Here is a 15636-nt window from a genome sequence, read left to right on the forward strand (position 1 = left end):
TTTTTTTTTTTTTTTTACAGTTTTTGTTTTACTTTTACCTTATTTCCCCAAAAAACACAACCTGAAATACCTCCCTGTTTTGAAATCTGTTTTTTATTTGTTTATAATAAAGTACAATACAACGATATAGGGATTACCTCTGACCTCTTGACGTCACCACCTGGGTGAGCGCGCGACTGTCAAAATACAAACAGTGGCAGTCTTAACTTTACAGCAGTTTAAATTCTGGTATATTAGACTCGATTGTCTTTCCCAACGTTATTCGCTCTGTTACAGAAAAACTCCTGTGCCATTTTAAAATGTGTTCAAAGGTGATATCTAGCGCGAAGGAGTTTTACAATACTCTTCGGTGAGTTTACATTTGAATACGTTACTATTTATGTTGGATGAATGTTTTCCCTACTTTAAAGCGGTGATGTTAACTATATACTTACTTAAATCACATCTTCCCTTTCCACCTGTAACACATCTTATTTCTCGTGTCCTGTCGTACATCTTCGGTTTATTTTTTAGGTCATTTCTGGATGCGGAAAGAAATGATCCACGTTTATATGAGGTAATTTCATCGACAGATAAATTGGCCGCACCTCGTTGTGTCTATCTTTAATGTTGTTAAAAAATGTGTTGATTGTGTTTCAGGAGGACATGCAAGTCTTAAAGATGAACGGAGGCAGAGTCCCCGTCCTTAACATGTTCTATGGCAACCATCCAGTCTTCATCTGTGAAAGAGCTGTGAGAAATATGACCACTGTTACTCATTTTCCTTCTTTCTGTTAGCCTCAGACAAATCTTACTGTTTAATGACAATGAAATTAATAATCACACAAAGCTGACTTGTGTTTTCTCCATCTGCTTCTGTTAATTTTTTATGGCGGCGATCTTCCTCTAGTCTTGAATTTAATTTTACTTTCTATTGTAAATCACATTTTTTTTGTTTTATGTCTTTTTTGTCAGTCTTTCTAAATCTCTCACTAACATCCATAATTCAAACAATTAGTTTTTTGCTTTTTTTAAGGTTCCAAAAATAAATGAATGTGATGATCAGCAAATGAATGTCACGTCAAACAGCTCTGACGAAGATGCTGATGTTGATGACACCAATACACTGCAGACAGAAATGGGACCGCAGCCACTCCCAATCATGAAAGCAAGGTGACGAGTCACAAGAGGTTTCAGAAGACTTAATCCAAATAAAGCTAATGCTAATAGGAATCTATTAGCTAAACACTGTATGGACTGGGTGGAAATTAAATTCTTCCATTTTTCTCTTTTACAGGCAGTTGCTGTCTTGGTACACATTATCTCAAAATGCTAATGTGTCAGCTCTGGATGACAACCCCGTTTTACTCCCTCTGTGGGTGCGATGTGACATGTCTGATCCAGCTGGAACAACGTGGTTTGGAGCGGAAACTGTCTGCACGGGCAATAAAGTGTCTGGTGTCAAACTATATTCTGTAACCTGCAAAGGTAGAGGTCAACAGAATGAAATCTTTTCAAAAAATCCACCCTTGATAAATGATCAGTACAGTGTATTTGTTTTTAATCAACTTCTATGTGACTTTAATGCGTCTTGCATTCTAACACCAATTTTGTTAGACTCAACTGTGGACAAAGGCTCCCTCCTAACCTTGGAAGAGCTTAAACGGGACCATAAGAAAAGACATCACCCCTCCTCGGTAAGCGATTGTGCATACTCTTTTTAGTCAGTGTAAATATCATTTCTTTATATCTGTCCATGCTTCCAGATGGCAGTTAAAGGCAGTGCCAGGTTCAGCTTGTTTGGCTCCACCGTTGTTGAAAACACCACAATTGAGTCGCAGAGTACTGTGACAGTGGATTTCAAATGGAGCCATGTGGAGAGTATCCTTGAGACCCCACCCCTGTCCTCCACAGCAAGCCTGGTAAGCAGCATTTATCCACTCTCAAAACATGCTCTCTATTTTCCATGAATGCTCAATTTGTGTCTATGAATTAGAATTTGAATATTATAGTACAAATTAAAATACATAATAGATGATCATACTTAGTGTTTAGTCATTTCTACCTTTGCTCACATGCAGAACATCAAAGTTGCCAGTGGTGACATGAGGAGCCCAATGTACGAGATGTACAAGGAGCTAGAGTTTCTTCAGGTTGGCACTCAGCAGAATGATTATGAGATATCAGTGAACTAATGAAGAGCTACATGTAACAGATGCCTGTAATTTCAGACACTTGCTGATGGTTTGAGAACTGGTGAGACCGAATGGATGGAACCTTTGGAAAGCGCATCAGCTGTAAATCTTACCAAGGCTTTCCTCGAAGGTATCTGCCTTGTTAAAACAAGACACCTTGACCATGATTTAAGAAGGAAACAAACCATAGATGATTAATTGCTTTGTTTACTCTCTATTCAGAGCTTCAGAGCAGTGTAAAGACACTACAAGAGAAGGCTGAAAAACCAGCAGAGGTATGATACCACAAGAACTGAATGACTTCACAAATGAATTCATTATGCAACAAACATTGTAGCTGTCCTGCTATTTTATTTTATTATTTTTTATTTTTTTACCCCAAAGGTGAAAACTGAGACAGACACTCCCATTTACAACTCCCTCTTGGAACGAGGGGATTTGGATTTTGTGGAGCAGCTTTGGGTCCTAATGAGAAAAAGTGAGTTAACTCTACTCGAAAAAACATGAATAACTATTTGATTAAGCGTTATGAATAGGCCATGACAACCTGTGGCTCAGCTGGTCGAGCTGGTCGTTTCTCAACCAAAAGGTCGGGGGTTCAATCCCCACCTCCTGCAGCCACATGTCCGATATCTCCTTGGGAGGGGACCTTAACCTCAAGTTGCTCTCACTGCGTCGTCAGTTTCATATTAATGTGTATGAATGAGATTACCGGTAGTTTCTTCTGATGGCCACTTTTCTTCACTAAGTCTCTGCCATCAGTGTGTGAATGGTTAGGTGGGACCTGTGGTATAAAAGCGCTAAGACAGCCATTTCCCCCTTAATGTGAATTCCAGGTGTGACTTCATATCAAGACATCGGTGACTGCCTGAAGTTGGTCATTGAAGCTCTCAAATACCATGACATCAAACCCTGGGTAAGACACAATGCCATATACATACAAAATAGTATTGTATGATCCTTGAAGGTTAATGTGCGACAGTTGAATGTGTTTCGTCTTCACTTTGTCCAGATTCACAGAGACAGCAGCAGCTCCCTCAGCAAACTCATCCTACAGTCCTACCACCAGCAGATTGATCATGTGTCTCTCACAGGGGTCACCCCGGTCCACATGCTGCTGGAGATGGGTCTGGACAAGATGAGAAAGGATTACATAAACTACCTCATAGGTAACCTTATACATATTACTTCTCTGAATGTCTATTTTAGTACATTTGAATTATAGTTTGTTTCAGTAATATTTAACATCGTTGCACACGAATCACTGAGCACAGATTTTGCCTAAATATTGAAGTATTTGCTGCAATTTTTTTGTCAGGTGAAGAATTGACAACTCTCAACCATTTGGTAAGCTTTCAACTATTTTACTCACATAGTTTTTCAAACAACTGTTAATAAAACATAATTAGCTTTGATATTTCCCTCCATAGTGTTATTACCTGAGCACAGAAGTCGATCTGCAGGAGCAAGTGATCCGACTCAGAAAACTGCACCATCTGCTGGAAATAATACTGACCTGCAGTGCTTTCCTCGGTTTGCCCTACGATCGACTCTTCCTCCTGACACAGTAAATCCATTTAGCTATTTTTCAGGGATATTTGAGTGTTTCAAATGTAACTTTCTGAATGTTGACCCTAAATTAGACCATCTCCTTTCTTTCAGATCATGTTTGCAGCACTACAAAGCACACCCGTATGACGAAGAGCATGAATTTAAACTGCAAATCAAACCGGCACTGATAAGTCATTTCTACCAGAAGTAAGTAAAGCAAAGCTTTGCACACTGACTGCTCCTTCTCCTTTAAAGAAATGAATGCAAGAAGATCAGATATTTGTGTTATTCTTCATGTTTAAAATCTCAAATCTTGTTTTTCAATCCTTTACATTGCATCAGGTATGAAACGAAAAGAGAAAAACCTTTTTATGTGACAGAAGGAAACCTGTATACAGATGTGTTCGTGAGGCTGGTTGTTCTCTTTCCCTCTGTTCTAATGTGGTCACATGTCTCTGCCTGTCTTCAGATGCCACTGCAGTCATTCAAACTAATCGATAGTGCTTTTGTTTTTAAGCATTTACAACAGCATTACGATTTTTTTTCTTCAGCAAACATTTAACAGGAGCTAGTGTCTCACCCTTCATGTTTGTGTGTATGTTCACAGAGAGCACCCAGTCATGTGGGGTGTTGAGGTGTCCAGTGGCCACGGTCCGCGTGAGGTCAGGACATCCTTACAGCTCAGTGACAGACCGCTGGTTGATCATGTCCTCTTTGACACAGGTGATTTTTTTTTGTTTCTTTTGTTAAACACAAAACATCATATGAAGTATTTCATGTTGCTGATACAAGGGAGTTAAGAATGTCTCTAACAGGCAGATGACAGTTTTCTTGTTTGGCTGTTTTGTTTTTAGATTATCCAAATGAAACAGTGAATGGGGAAAGTGAGGACCCGGCCTTCTTCTCCACCATGGTGTGCTGTAGTCTTGTCAACTTTGCTTGAATTTACACAAAACAACTAACAACAAAAGAGGTGTTTATTGGCGTTTTTAGATATTCTCATCAATATTCAAAATTGTATAAATACCACAAGAACAAGCCGTGTAGTCTTATTCTGCATCAGAAAGTGTACATGGACCACTAACTGCTTTCCTCTTCATCCTCTGTAGTTTTGTCAAACATATAACGTGACCAACCTCTCATTTTCTTTATTTACTGTATGTTCTTTGACACTCTCAATAGAATGCCAATCTAATCTTTGTTGTCATACTTTTTTCCTGTTCAACACAACAGTTTTGTTTTTTATGTCCCAGTTGCGAACCAATAAAGAAACAAAGTACGGTAGATTTGCAATGGTATCATTCCACAGCGATAATTCAATAGGAAAATCCAGCTCATGATGTTGCGGGTCTGCCCACACAGTTTTAATGTCTGTTGTTAAATTCATTATCATACAGTCGGTCTATCTCATGTGTTACAGCTCAAATTGTTTGCACACCAAAATGAGAAAATGTCAAATTCTTTTGAAATTCAGTTCAAATATTGTACTTATGTTCACACATTATCAATTAAAGTAATAATGTATTTACATTATGAGTGTGGTAATGTTTGTGTAAACACGCACACTGCCAGCGCTCCATTTTCAGTTCCGCCTTCGCAGCAGGAACATGAGGAAGATGGCGCTTAGCAGAATGGAGAGTGTGCACACAGTGGGAACAACAATCTCAGTAACCATCTCCATGTGGCTGGTCAGAGGGTCTGTAAAGCACACACACACACACACACACACACACATTAACCACTCGCCATCATTATTATGTAGTCTACACACAAGTTGTGAAGCGAGTAATGATGCTTAAGCAACAGCACTCAAAGGGTTAATATTCTTTCCCTAGATCAAATCATCCTTTGTCATATTTATAGTGAGCACGAGGGATTCCTTACCATGTATAAGTCTTAGAATATTGGCAGCAGTACTCCGCTGTTCCTCTAACAAAAAAAAGCAACAAAAAAGAAAGTACTCAGATTGGATTAACAGCATTTTAACCCTTTGAGAACTGCATGCAGCTAATGGCGACGAGTTCAAAAAGCAGAATTTGCACTGTGGTCAAGTAACCTGACAATTTTTATTATTTAGAATTTTTTTTATTGGTTTTGACTTCCAAAAAGCTTTACGGATGAGTGGGAGATGTAGCATTCACAGGAAGTTGTCAGGCGTATGTCTGGTCAAATGAGTATCCTTCCTGAACTGCAGTTGTGTTATTTGGGAAAAGTTATAATCCTGCTTTTTGCAATACCCAAATAAGCACAAAGCTTCATGTTAAATTAGTTTATGTTGAAGCTGTTGAGGAACAAGAAGGGCCTCTCTATGTCGCAAAGCAGGCACACAAGAAACGTTTTGCAAAGAAGAAAGGAAATTAGTTGTTCACTGCACAAGGATTTGTTTTTCAGACGCTTGCCTTGGTGTTAACTGCAGAATCTTATTTCTGTTAGTCTGATTAAAATCAAAGAAGCACAATTGAAAAGCAACAGAAACAGAAAATAGGCATTGAAGACCAACATATACCCTCAAGTTCTAAACTTCATCATGCACTGGCCAAACCTTTGCCATTTCTGCATGTTCCTGGGATTTTCTTCTAGCTGGAGGGGCAAACAAAGAAGATATCTCTCTGTTAGAGAAATGTGCTGATTAAGTTTTCCATCCGTTTTTTTTTTTTCAACTACTGATTTTGTCATGAGTTTTCTGGGATGCTTGAAGTCCAGCAACACACATTCAAATCAAATTATAATCTTTGAGGTCATAATCTTTATTTGTTTACCCCAGCTAGTTATACACCTCTGATGGCAAATAAATATGGCCAGGTATGTTGAAGACAAACTGACCTGCAGCGAGGAGCTGGTTGCTGGAAGAACAGGTCTCTACAGCCTTCCTCCTCCAGTTCTCAACCTGTTTGGGTTTAAAATGCAAGTACAGATCATGACTGGATTTATTCACTTAAAATGTTTTAAGTCTAGAAGGATAATTGAAAAGGACTGTAAAGTATTTGTATCAAATCTTATGAGTCACCATCTTGTGTGTCTTACCTCTCTTTGGTTGGGAAAGCCATTAGAGCTGATGACGCGTTTGTAAAACTGGACAGAAGCTTTTGGATAACGAGGCTTGTTTTTGTTCCTGAAGTCCACGTAGTACAGGCCAAACCTCTCAGAGTAGCCTTCGTCCCACTCAAACTTGTCCAGCAAGGACCACGCAGTGTAGCCCTTCACATTGACTCCATCCTTAATAGCTGTGAGTGACGACAAAAGGACCAGAAGAGGCTTGCATCAAATTTCCTCTCATTGCCAAACAAAAGAGACGGACAGCTGCGTTAACCTGTGTGAACTCATTCACCTTTAAGCATCTCGTTGATGTAGTCCTTATAATACTGTATCCTCCAGTCATCACACAACTCAGTGCACTGCATCTTCTCAGAGACTCCATTCTCGGTCACATAAACCATTGGGTTTCCATACTGAGTCTAGATCAATAAAGATGAGTCATAAGAACGTTTAAGAAATGTATTATAAGTAGGTTTGCAGCATGCTAAGACCAAATATAAACCATTATGTACCTTGACAAAATTGAGTAGACGTCTGAAACCCCATGGCACAGAGTAGAGCCACTCAGACCCTGGATCAGGCCATCGTGGGTCAACCAGCTCAGCCAGGTCACGGTCAGTGAAGTAGCTGCTGCTGCTGCGACTTGACGGGTTGGTCTTTTGGGTGATGTAGCGGGTGGTGAAATGTCCAATTCCGAGGAAGTCGCAGGTGCCTTTGATGTAGCTCTTTTCTTGGGGTGAAAATGTTGGCAGGCGAGACGTGCCCAGACCCTGTTGGACACTTTTCCTTCCTGCAAACACAGTTTCAAGCAGTGGTTAGTAAAAACCTCACGGACCCGTATAAGCTCAAACTCACTGTTTACAGTCTAACTTACCTACAAAGTCTTTCATCACCTGAGGGTAGTCTCCATGAAATATGGGTGTAGCAAACCAGCCTAGGTAGAACTGAACATATCTCTCAGCTGCTTCTATGTCTTTCTGGTTGCTGATATCCACTGGCTCTCCCCAGTCTCCAGACAGAGAAATCCCAACCAGACCTGCCAAAGTAAACGGAAGCGTTCATCACCGAGACAGAATGCACTCTTAAAAGGCAAATGTTGAATTAATTGTTTCTCCCAAGTTTTTAAGTTTGTTTACCTTTTTGTTTTGCCCTCCATTGGGTATCATAAGAGTGCCACACTCTAGCATGTGCCTGTAAAATGGATGTTTTGAATAAGAGTCATGTTTGAAGTCAAAGTGGAACAAAAATTCCTAAGTGTCTGATCACACAATGAATAGGCTATATATATATATATATATATATATATATACTGTATATGAATAATTTTCCTACCTTGATTATGTGATGGGCAGCTTTATACGCCCCTGTTCCTTTTAACCTCAATCCAGGGGCGTGCTCCCCTGTCTCATAGCCTTCAACAGCTACGGACTGGAAAAAGAGCAAGTTATGGTGTCATCATGTTGTGTTTATTGTACTTTTAATGACTATTTAATACATTTTCATACAAGCTGTATGATTAAATCTGTCAAATTGTATCTTTAAAAGCAGACCTACCCATGGATTGTTGAAAGTGATCCAGTATTTGACTCTATTGCCAAATCTCTCAAAGCAAAGGTTGGCAAATTCATTAAAATGATTAACCATGCTTATATTCTGCCATCCTCCATATTTCTCTTGAAGAACCTAGAAGAAATAAAAGCTGAGGTAACTAAGTAAACAACAACAGAAATGGAGTCCAAAGCTAGGGATAATAATGTCAACCTGTGGAAGATCCCAATGATACAGAGTGACAATGGGAGTGATGTTGTTCTCCAGCAGCTGGTCGATAAGTTCATCATAGTACTGTATTCCCTTTTCATTTATATGGTCGGCTGCAAATAATATCAAAGTATACATGAGTCATTAGCTGAAGCAAAAGTCAAAAGTAAAGGCTTAGATGAAAAGCAGTTACTCACACTTTATGCCAGTGGGGATGAGTCTTGGCCAGGATATGGAGAAGCGATAGTGGTTGAGCTTCAGCTCCTTTATCAAAGAAACATCATCCTGAACAGCACCCACACAATGAAATGAAAGTTATAGACTTAGGTTCACATTTTTTTTCTTTTATATGTCTCAGAAACGTCACACCCGATCACCCACCCTGACTTTGTGGTAGCCCTCACAAGATGAATCCCCGGTTTCATTTTGTTGGATTTTGCCTTTCTTATGACTGAACACATCCCAGATGCTTAATCCTTTTCCATCTTTGTCCCAGGCTCCTTCTGTTTGATAGGCTGAACTGCCGGCGCCCCACGAAAATCCTGATTGAAACAACAATGTCATTAACCATTCCACCTCTTATACTGAGTTCACACTGCTGTAAAAGTGACCTGAATGTGATTTGCATTTGCTCCCATGTGAATCAGATACATAAACTGTCAATAATAAGGTCAGATCTGTTTCTTTTATGACATTGTAAACAACGCAAGTCACATGGAATCTGACATTTTCAAATCAGATTTTGGACACTTTTATATGTGGACTCCAAAAGGAGTCTGGTAATGGCCATATTGAGAAAGCAATGTGAACAGCCAAACAGAAAAATCTGATCAGGGTCAAAAAAATCTGAATAGAGCATTAAGGCTTGCAGTGTGATCACCACTTGCCGCTTGAGATGTAAAAAAGAACATCAGCAATTTATATATGCAGAAGAAACGCCCAAAGTTGAGTTTACCAGCTGGAAAAGTGCCATAATAGAAGGAACCGTGGTCGTTCTTTGTCCAGTCGAAGTCCTCAGCCGAAGACAGACACAGCACCAACATAAGCACATGACACACACTAAGTGCACAGCGGGGCAGCATGGTAATCCTGAGCCTGCAGCACAGTTACTGTCCGGTTCTGCTCCTGTCTCTCACTGATGTCTGCACACAGGTAGAGAACCTTCAGCACCTCTAGTCACACTACAATGAAATATGCAACACACACTTACAACTCTTTTATTTTTAACTGACTAAATAAGTTACAGTAAAAAAAAGTGTATGAAAACAATAAACGGTCAATAGAGCAGTCTGAACTAGTCCACTGTCCAGGGGGGGTGGGGAGGGGGGTCCCCACATCCCTATTGCAGAGTCAAATTCCCTCTTTTCAAACTCAATGGTGTGTGTGCTCATCTTGCTGAGGCAGACAGATCCCATACAAACCCTGGTTTCACCTATGTAAGCAAAGTTAATGTCAGAGAGGATGATACATGTTCCAGGTACAATTAGGCTACATGACAATGGATCAACCTGTCATCCCATAAATGTAAAAAAAACAAAAACCTTTTCATTAACCCCAACATGTGATAGTAATAAGGAAATAAGACGTGTTACCTTAACAGGTAAAGGAATCAATTTAATAACAAAATTCTCAGGTAAAAAAAAAGCAGCAAGTTTCAAAGCAGTGCAATACAATTTTTGTTCATTCTCTTTACTTTCCCACAACCTGTGCTCCATTGGATGTTTCATACAATGAAAAATTGCAATGATAACCCTTTGTCGTGTGAGTTTCATTCATGTATATGGTAGAAGCTCATACATATAACCTTAAATCGTTCTTAAATGTAAATGTTTGTACTTTACAATCCTGAACATGTTTAAACTGTTATTACCACTCTCTCCTTTTAACCCTTTTTCCTCTGCTAATAATGCATTATAAACTGTACAGTGTCTTTAACCAGCACTAATAACGTCACAAATTCAATATCACTTTGATTTACAACGATAATTAACTGGGAGAAGACTCTTACTTACCTTTGTACCTTACGGAGCATTCATTTGCAGCAGATGTGTGCTAAGCCCTATTCCCCGGGTGAATGAAGCTCTCCTGGAACAGCAGACCACGTAGAAATCTGTATGCATCTGTTGGGGCGCTCGCTATTGTACCTTCCCTGTAGCACCACCCTCCTCCAGAGCTGTCCCTGCTGTCAGTGTGAAAGCAGGCCTTATTGTGATGCTCACTGTATTGTTTTATCTGTTTAGAAAATGCTGAATGGTTTGTTGGTGGAAAGTGTTTGCACTGCATTACATATTTGCCTGGGTCAGGTCGAGACAATTTGACATATGTGTTACCATAACTCAATATCTAAGAAGGGCACCTTAAAAAAAACCAGGCAAGAACACATTAGAAACAATATTTTATGTTTGGAAGAAAGTGAGGATGAAACTGGAAGTATACATGTAAGAATCAGTCAGCTGAACCTTATGCAAAACATTTTATTTTGTGCTTACGATTTTTATTTCTTACACAATTCACACATCTTTACATATGGCCCAGCCATACATCTAAATGCTAACCCTCAAAATGCACAACATGTCTAGTAAGCCATAAGCACCTAATAACACTGTGTGATGGCATTTTGGTGAGACATTTCTCACAATGCTCGATACAATTTGTAACATGAATTGAAATCCTGACCACACGTCTTAAACCAGGCAAAAAAAATATAAGGATACCGCTAGCACCACACATCATACACTGCAACTGTTACTCACTCGGCCCAAATAAATTAAACTTCCTCAGTGAAAGTACAAAACAGGTTGTTAAATAAACAGAGATCTGTTTACGTGGGATTCTTATTTTCACGTGCAAATATTTCAGCCCCGGCAACACTGACGATCTCAGTAATCATCATCTTCATCGTCCTCAGGCACAAACTCAAGCTCATTGTCATCTTCTATATCATCCTCATCGTCTTCGTCCTCCTCCTCGTCTTCTTCTTCCTCCTCCTCATCCATGTCAAATTCATTGGCATTCAGTAGCAGTTTTGTCCGATTGATCTCGCTCTCGTCATCAAGGTTAATATGGACCTGAAACCACAAAAATAAATAAACAAATGGGCCAGCTTTCTTCTTTTCCTGAATAATTCTGCTTTGGATAAATGGTCTGAAGTCATTTAAAAAAAATACAGTTGGTGTCTCATAAAATGCCTTATAAGTCTTAGTAGGGCTGTTCAACTATGGCACACTCACATTTATAATGATTGATATTCAGATACCAATCATTAAACATAATTCCTCTTTGGTTTTTAAAACAGCTGCATCCAGCTGCAAGGACCTTACTTAGCAATAAGTAAGGTCCTTTACTTAAGGACCTTACTTAGCAATAAGTAAGGTCCTTTACTTAAGGACCTTACTTAGCAATAAGTAAGGTCCTTTACCTGCTTTTTGTAAAGTGTCTCGAGATAACACCTGTTACGAATTGACGCTACACAAATAAAGATTGATAAAGAGTGATTGACAGCATAACAAGAAACCCTTTGAAACATGGAGCCACCCACTGACAAAAACAAATCACCTGACAAAATCTATTCTAATCCGTAATAAAAAGTAACGATGTGCCACAGCTCCCTCTGCTCCTCACTTACAGAAACACAAAGGCTGCGCTCCATTTATCACACACGACCAAATGAGCGCCACACAGTAGCATGAGTCGCATCAGCAATCAGATTAATCTCAATGATCTTGTTTTTAATGATTGTGGCAAGCCAAAACTGGAATCGAAAATTTGACCAGCACTTGTTTATAATGTGTATCAAGTTTTAATCGAATATCTGGTACTGCCTTAAAGGGCCCTTCTATAAAATAGCAGGTTTGTATCTGTGAGCAAACAAATCATGAAAGGCTTGTGTTCAGTGCAGCTGATGAAAGGAGAGGTTTGGATTAAGAGTTAGGAAATAATACAACAGTCTCGTACAAGACAAGCTATTTGTTAAAAGAGAGACACTTTTTTCATCAAGCATTACCTTAAATAAATCTGTAAAGATGACTCACACAAGCTTCAGAGCAGAGCGATCGTGTTAGTGAGTTCAAGGAAGTCGTACAAACAAACTGCTGTTTCCTCCACGGTGTTCAGTTCCAGGCTGGGCTCGTTTTAAATGTCTGTGTTACTCTCTGTGGTTAAACTATGCAGCTTTCCCATCTCAAGCAAATATTCACTTCCTCATCTCACTCACTCTCTTCCGTCTATAATAAACTGCTCAACTTAAAAAAAAATACCAAACACGGGAATAAGTGCTCAATTCAACAAAACCAACTTGAAGATGTTTCAACATAATCTAAAATATATGAAGGTATATATTAACATTTATTCTGTCACATCTAAGTGCCTACCATAGTACCATAACGCCCTGCTGTCCTTTCAGGAACAACAACTTACCTCCGCTTCTGGGGACAAATGTGGAGAAGCTCCTTCTTCTGTTTGAGCATTGATGATGGATTTTAAGGCTCCTTCTTCAAACTGAAACAGAGTGAGCAAATTATAAATCACATTCACCACAAACAGAGGCACACATCCAAATACAGACTGTGAAGTGCCCAAAGTCCTGACCTTCAACCTGTTGAGCTGTTCTTGTAGCATCACTTTGATTTTAAGGAGAGTCTCCTCTTCCTTCTTCAACTCCTGCAGACGGCTGTGCATCTTCACTGCAGGCCGACCATTCCTCAATGCTGATGGAGAAGACATTCATCATCGTACAGTCAGGAAATATGTTTGGTAACAACATAAGTAACATGGATGGATACGTTTACAACCTGTCAAAATGTCCCTGATCAAAACTTCAGTTGGACAGAGTTATGTTATCACCTCACTCTTTAAGACTGTCTGAAATATGAAGAAAAACTTCTGCTCAGGCATTTTTTTCTGTGCCCGAGGTTAGATTAAAATAAAGTAGACTTGTCAACAAACGTAAATGATACACAAACTGAAACAATATAATATTTTGCACTGTTTACATTTAGTAATGAGCAGGTATGTTTATGCACGTGCCAAAAGAAACACGTGAGAGCGAGATTTTATTGTTAGTGCTAACACACAAACAAAACAATTTGGCTGAATAGCGACAATGTTACCCCAAATATGACTGTGTTTCCGAAAGTGAAACGTAAAGCCCAGTTTGAGGCTATTACCTTTGTGTTCAGTTTATCCTAGAGCTCCATATCAGAGATACAACAGAGAAATTACCCCTGACTACGCTTATTTTAGACAGACTTATCTTATCTGTTGTGCTAAAGATCATGCTACCGCTAATAGCTAAAGTTTGTGTCTTGTGGTGATGCGGTCATTTCCGGATATAGTACAGCCCGCCACGACTGTAGGAATTTACAGTTTTAGTCTCTGAGACGTGTGTAAAAAGTACAGTCAAAGGGGATGTCTAGAAGTGTTAATATCTGATTTAAAACCAATGGTTCATCTACATTAATCAGTGTCAACTTCTTAGGAGAAATTAATTTTCTTACCAAAAGTTTATACAATTTTTTGTTCCTACTAAATGTTAAAATTTTAAAATAATGTTATTGCATACATTTGCTGAGTTATAGTTTCTATTTTTCAGGCTTTAACCGGAATATAATTCCAGAGCATAAAGTGAACATGTTATTTTTTCAAAATTACATTCATTCGACTTAAAATCCCATACTTTACATACAATACCTATTTATTCATACCGAGTTTCAGAAACACGACCCTATCGTAATCACTTAAAGGCATCATTGACAGAAGGGAGCCTAGCGTTTGGCGACATCTTGTGGCCAAGCACTGTAATGACCTTTTGCAGCATAGGCTCTCCACAGGTGTGGCCAATATTGTTGATTATTTAAACGTGTTTGGGTCGCCGGTACAAAAACCAAGCTATGTGTAAGTAAAAGTAAGTAAGTTAAATATAAATGAATTGGCAGCATACGTCATTAAAATGTAGTAACTTTGTATCATCACTCTTAGGCTACTTAGTCACGTATCCCTTAGTTTGAGCTGGTGGTTGTGAGTTAGTGTTAGCCTAACCTTAGCTTATTACCCCTAATTAATGCTGTTGAGCTGAGGGCAGTCCCATTTTTTTTTTTCTAGTTTTCACAGTTCGTCCTGCTTTCTGAAAAGGGTTTGATGTGGCAGGTGTCAACTTAACAGCATTTGGAAGCCTAATTTGTAACAAATGCAGCCTAGTTCATGGTGTTAGTCTTCCTCATAAAACACAAGGGTCACTCTGTTGGAAGGCAAACAGGCCCTTAAAGCTAAGATTGCTTGCTACCTTACCATACCGTAAGATTAAAGAGCTAATGTGAAAGGTGTAAATGTGACTCTCATGCTGGCATGTCTCCCACTACTGAGTCTGCCAGTAGGATCAGCAGGACTGAAAGTGTAATACACTTGAAAAACACAGATGAGCATTCTTAAGATAGATTTGTAGAAAGAAGAGATTAATGACAGAATTTGTAATGGTTTTTACTTATTTGCATGCGTGGAAATGAAACTGGTGTCCATGATTCATAGGCACCTTTTCGGCTTAGTTTGAAAGTGATGTAGCAGTCCTCCATGTTTATTTAAGTCTTTGACCTGCCTCATGAAGACATGTTCTGCAGACTTCCCCTTAAGTAATGCTGTAATACACACACACACACACACACACACACACACACACACACACTGCACTTAAAAGGGAGCAGGTAACGTAGATAACGAATTCAGTGAACATTTAAATAGATCACAGATGGAACTCATTGACGTGAACTAGATCTGGAACAGCTCCTAATCAGTCTTCAAAAAAATGTTAGAAGAGCCCTATTAGGTTCTTTATAGGATTCCTTGACTAAGTCTCTCCAGATGTGTGCATTGATAATCACAACACACATGCATGCCTGGAGTTTAACAATGGAGGTCAGAAGAAGAAATACCTTTCTCTGTTCACACTCTCTTCTTCTTAACTTCCTGAACCAGATGCATTCCACTGGTGTGATAGAAAATACAGTAAACAGCACAGCTCATTAAAAAAAGGTGGAAAGCAACACTTGGTCAAGATTTTATTATTATTTGAAGATTTAGATATTTTTCTCCAGGTGAGGAGCAGCACCTGCCCTGTGGGAAGCAG

General features: G+C 39.2%; 3 protein-coding genes across 7 annotated transcripts; 1 reads left to right on the forward strand and 2 right to left on the reverse strand.

The window, feature by feature from the left end:
- Positions 1-143: 143 nt before the first annotated feature.
- On the forward strand, positions 144-5253 carry zwilch (zwilch kinetochore protein). Its single transcript, XM_079347114.1, has 18 exons — positions 144-349; positions 514-556; positions 640-732; positions 1016-1152; positions 1277-1467; positions 1597-1676; positions 1746-1901; positions 2061-2132; positions 2211-2304; positions 2397-2449; positions 2559-2652; positions 3011-3090; positions 3187-3343; positions 3493-3521; positions 3605-3741; positions 3837-3932; positions 4333-4448; positions 4580-5253. Exons 1-18 carry the CDS (start codon positions 300-302, stop codon positions 4666-4668), a joined length of 1767 nt encoding a protein of 588 aa, XP_079203240.1. The 5' UTR covers positions 144-299; the 3' UTR covers positions 4669-5253.
- On the reverse strand, positions 4959-10714 carry lctlb (lactase-like b). Of its 5 annotated transcripts, XR_013779349.1 has the most exons (16): positions 10532-10714; positions 9475-9661; positions 8901-9061; positions 8717-8804; positions 8523-8632; positions 8316-8444; positions 8094-8189; positions 7898-7952; positions 7636-7797; positions 7274-7551; positions 7054-7180; positions 6750-6949; positions 6549-6612; positions 6232-6305; positions 5610-5654; positions 5360-5423 (listed from the first exon to the last, which is right to left on the reverse strand). XR_013779349.1 is itself a non-coding variant. In XM_079347115.1 (15 exons), exons 2-15 carry the CDS (start codon positions 9599-9601, stop codon positions 5308-5310), a joined length of 1758 nt encoding a protein of 585 aa, XP_079203241.1. In that variant the 5' UTR covers positions 9602-9661; positions 10532-10714; the 3' UTR covers positions 4959-5307. The 5 variants fall into 5 exon arrangements, 4 of the variants coding, with proteins under 4 accessions (XP_079203241.1, XP_079203242.1, XP_079203243.1 ...); XM_079347115.1 differs by lacking the exon at positions 6232-6305 and having other exon boundaries at positions 4959-5423; XM_079347116.1 differs by lacking the exon at positions 6232-6305 and having other exon boundaries at positions 4959-5423; positions 9475-9700.
- Positions 10715-10901: 187 nt separating this feature from the next.
- On the reverse strand, positions 10902-13853 carry snapc5 (small nuclear RNA activating complex, polypeptide 5). Its single transcript, XM_079347119.1, has 4 exons — positions 13685-13853; positions 13107-13225; positions 12936-13016; positions 10902-11587 (listed from the first exon to the last, which is right to left on the reverse strand). The coding sequence occupies exons 2-4, from the start codon at positions 13194-13196 to the stop codon at positions 11399-11401; spliced, it is 360 nt and encodes a 119-aa protein (XP_079203245.1). The 5' UTR covers positions 13197-13225; positions 13685-13853; the 3' UTR covers positions 10902-11398.
- Positions 13854-15636: the final 1783 nt, after the last annotated feature.

The sequence above is a fragment of the Symphodus melops genome, assembly GCF_947650265.1.
Source record: "Symphodus melops genome assembly, chromosome: 6".
In the NCBI taxonomy this organism is placed as follows: domain Eukaryota; kingdom Metazoa; phylum Chordata; class Actinopteri; order Labriformes; family Labridae; genus Symphodus; species Symphodus melops.

Excerpts from the sequence above, each read along its gene's own strand:
- lctlb (XM_079347115.1), bottom strand. The coding sequence starts at position 9,601 with ATGCTGCCCCGCTGTGCACTTAGTGTGTGTCATGTGCTTATGTTGGTG. Across the intron at positions 9,062-9,474 it reads TTATGGCACTTTTCCAGCTG|GATTTTCGTGGGGCGCCGGC; the intron begins GTAAACTCAACT and ends TGTTTCAATCAG. Across the intron at positions 6,950-7,053 it reads CATCAACGAGATGCTTAAAG|CTATTAAGGATGGAGTCAAT; the intron begins GTGAATGAGTTC and ends CGTCACTCACAG.
- zwilch (XM_079347114.1), top strand. The coding sequence starts at position 300 with ATGTGTTCAAAGGTGATATCTAGCGCGAAGGAGTTTTACAATACTCTT. Across the intron at positions 1,902-2,060 it reads TGTCCTCCACAGCAAGCCTG|AACATCAAAGTTGCCAGTGG; the intron begins GTAAGCAGCATT and ends GCTCACATGCAG. Across the intron at positions 3,344-3,492 it reads TTACATAAACTACCTCATAG|GTGAAGAATTGACAACTCTC; the intron begins GTAACCTTATAC and ends TTTTTTTGTCAG.
- snapc5 (XM_079347119.1), bottom strand. The coding sequence starts at position 13,196 with ATGCACAGCCGTCTGCAGGAGTTGAAGAAGGAAGAGGAGACTCTCCTT. Across the intron at positions 13,017-13,106 it reads AACAGCTCAACAGGTTGAAG|TTTGAAGAAGGAGCCTTAAA; the intron begins GTCAGGACTTTG and ends ACTCTGTTTCAG. Across the intron at positions 11,588-12,935 it reads ATTTGTCCCCAGAAGCGGAG|GTCCATATTAACCTTGATGA; the intron begins GTAAGTTGTTGT and ends TTGTGGTTTCAG.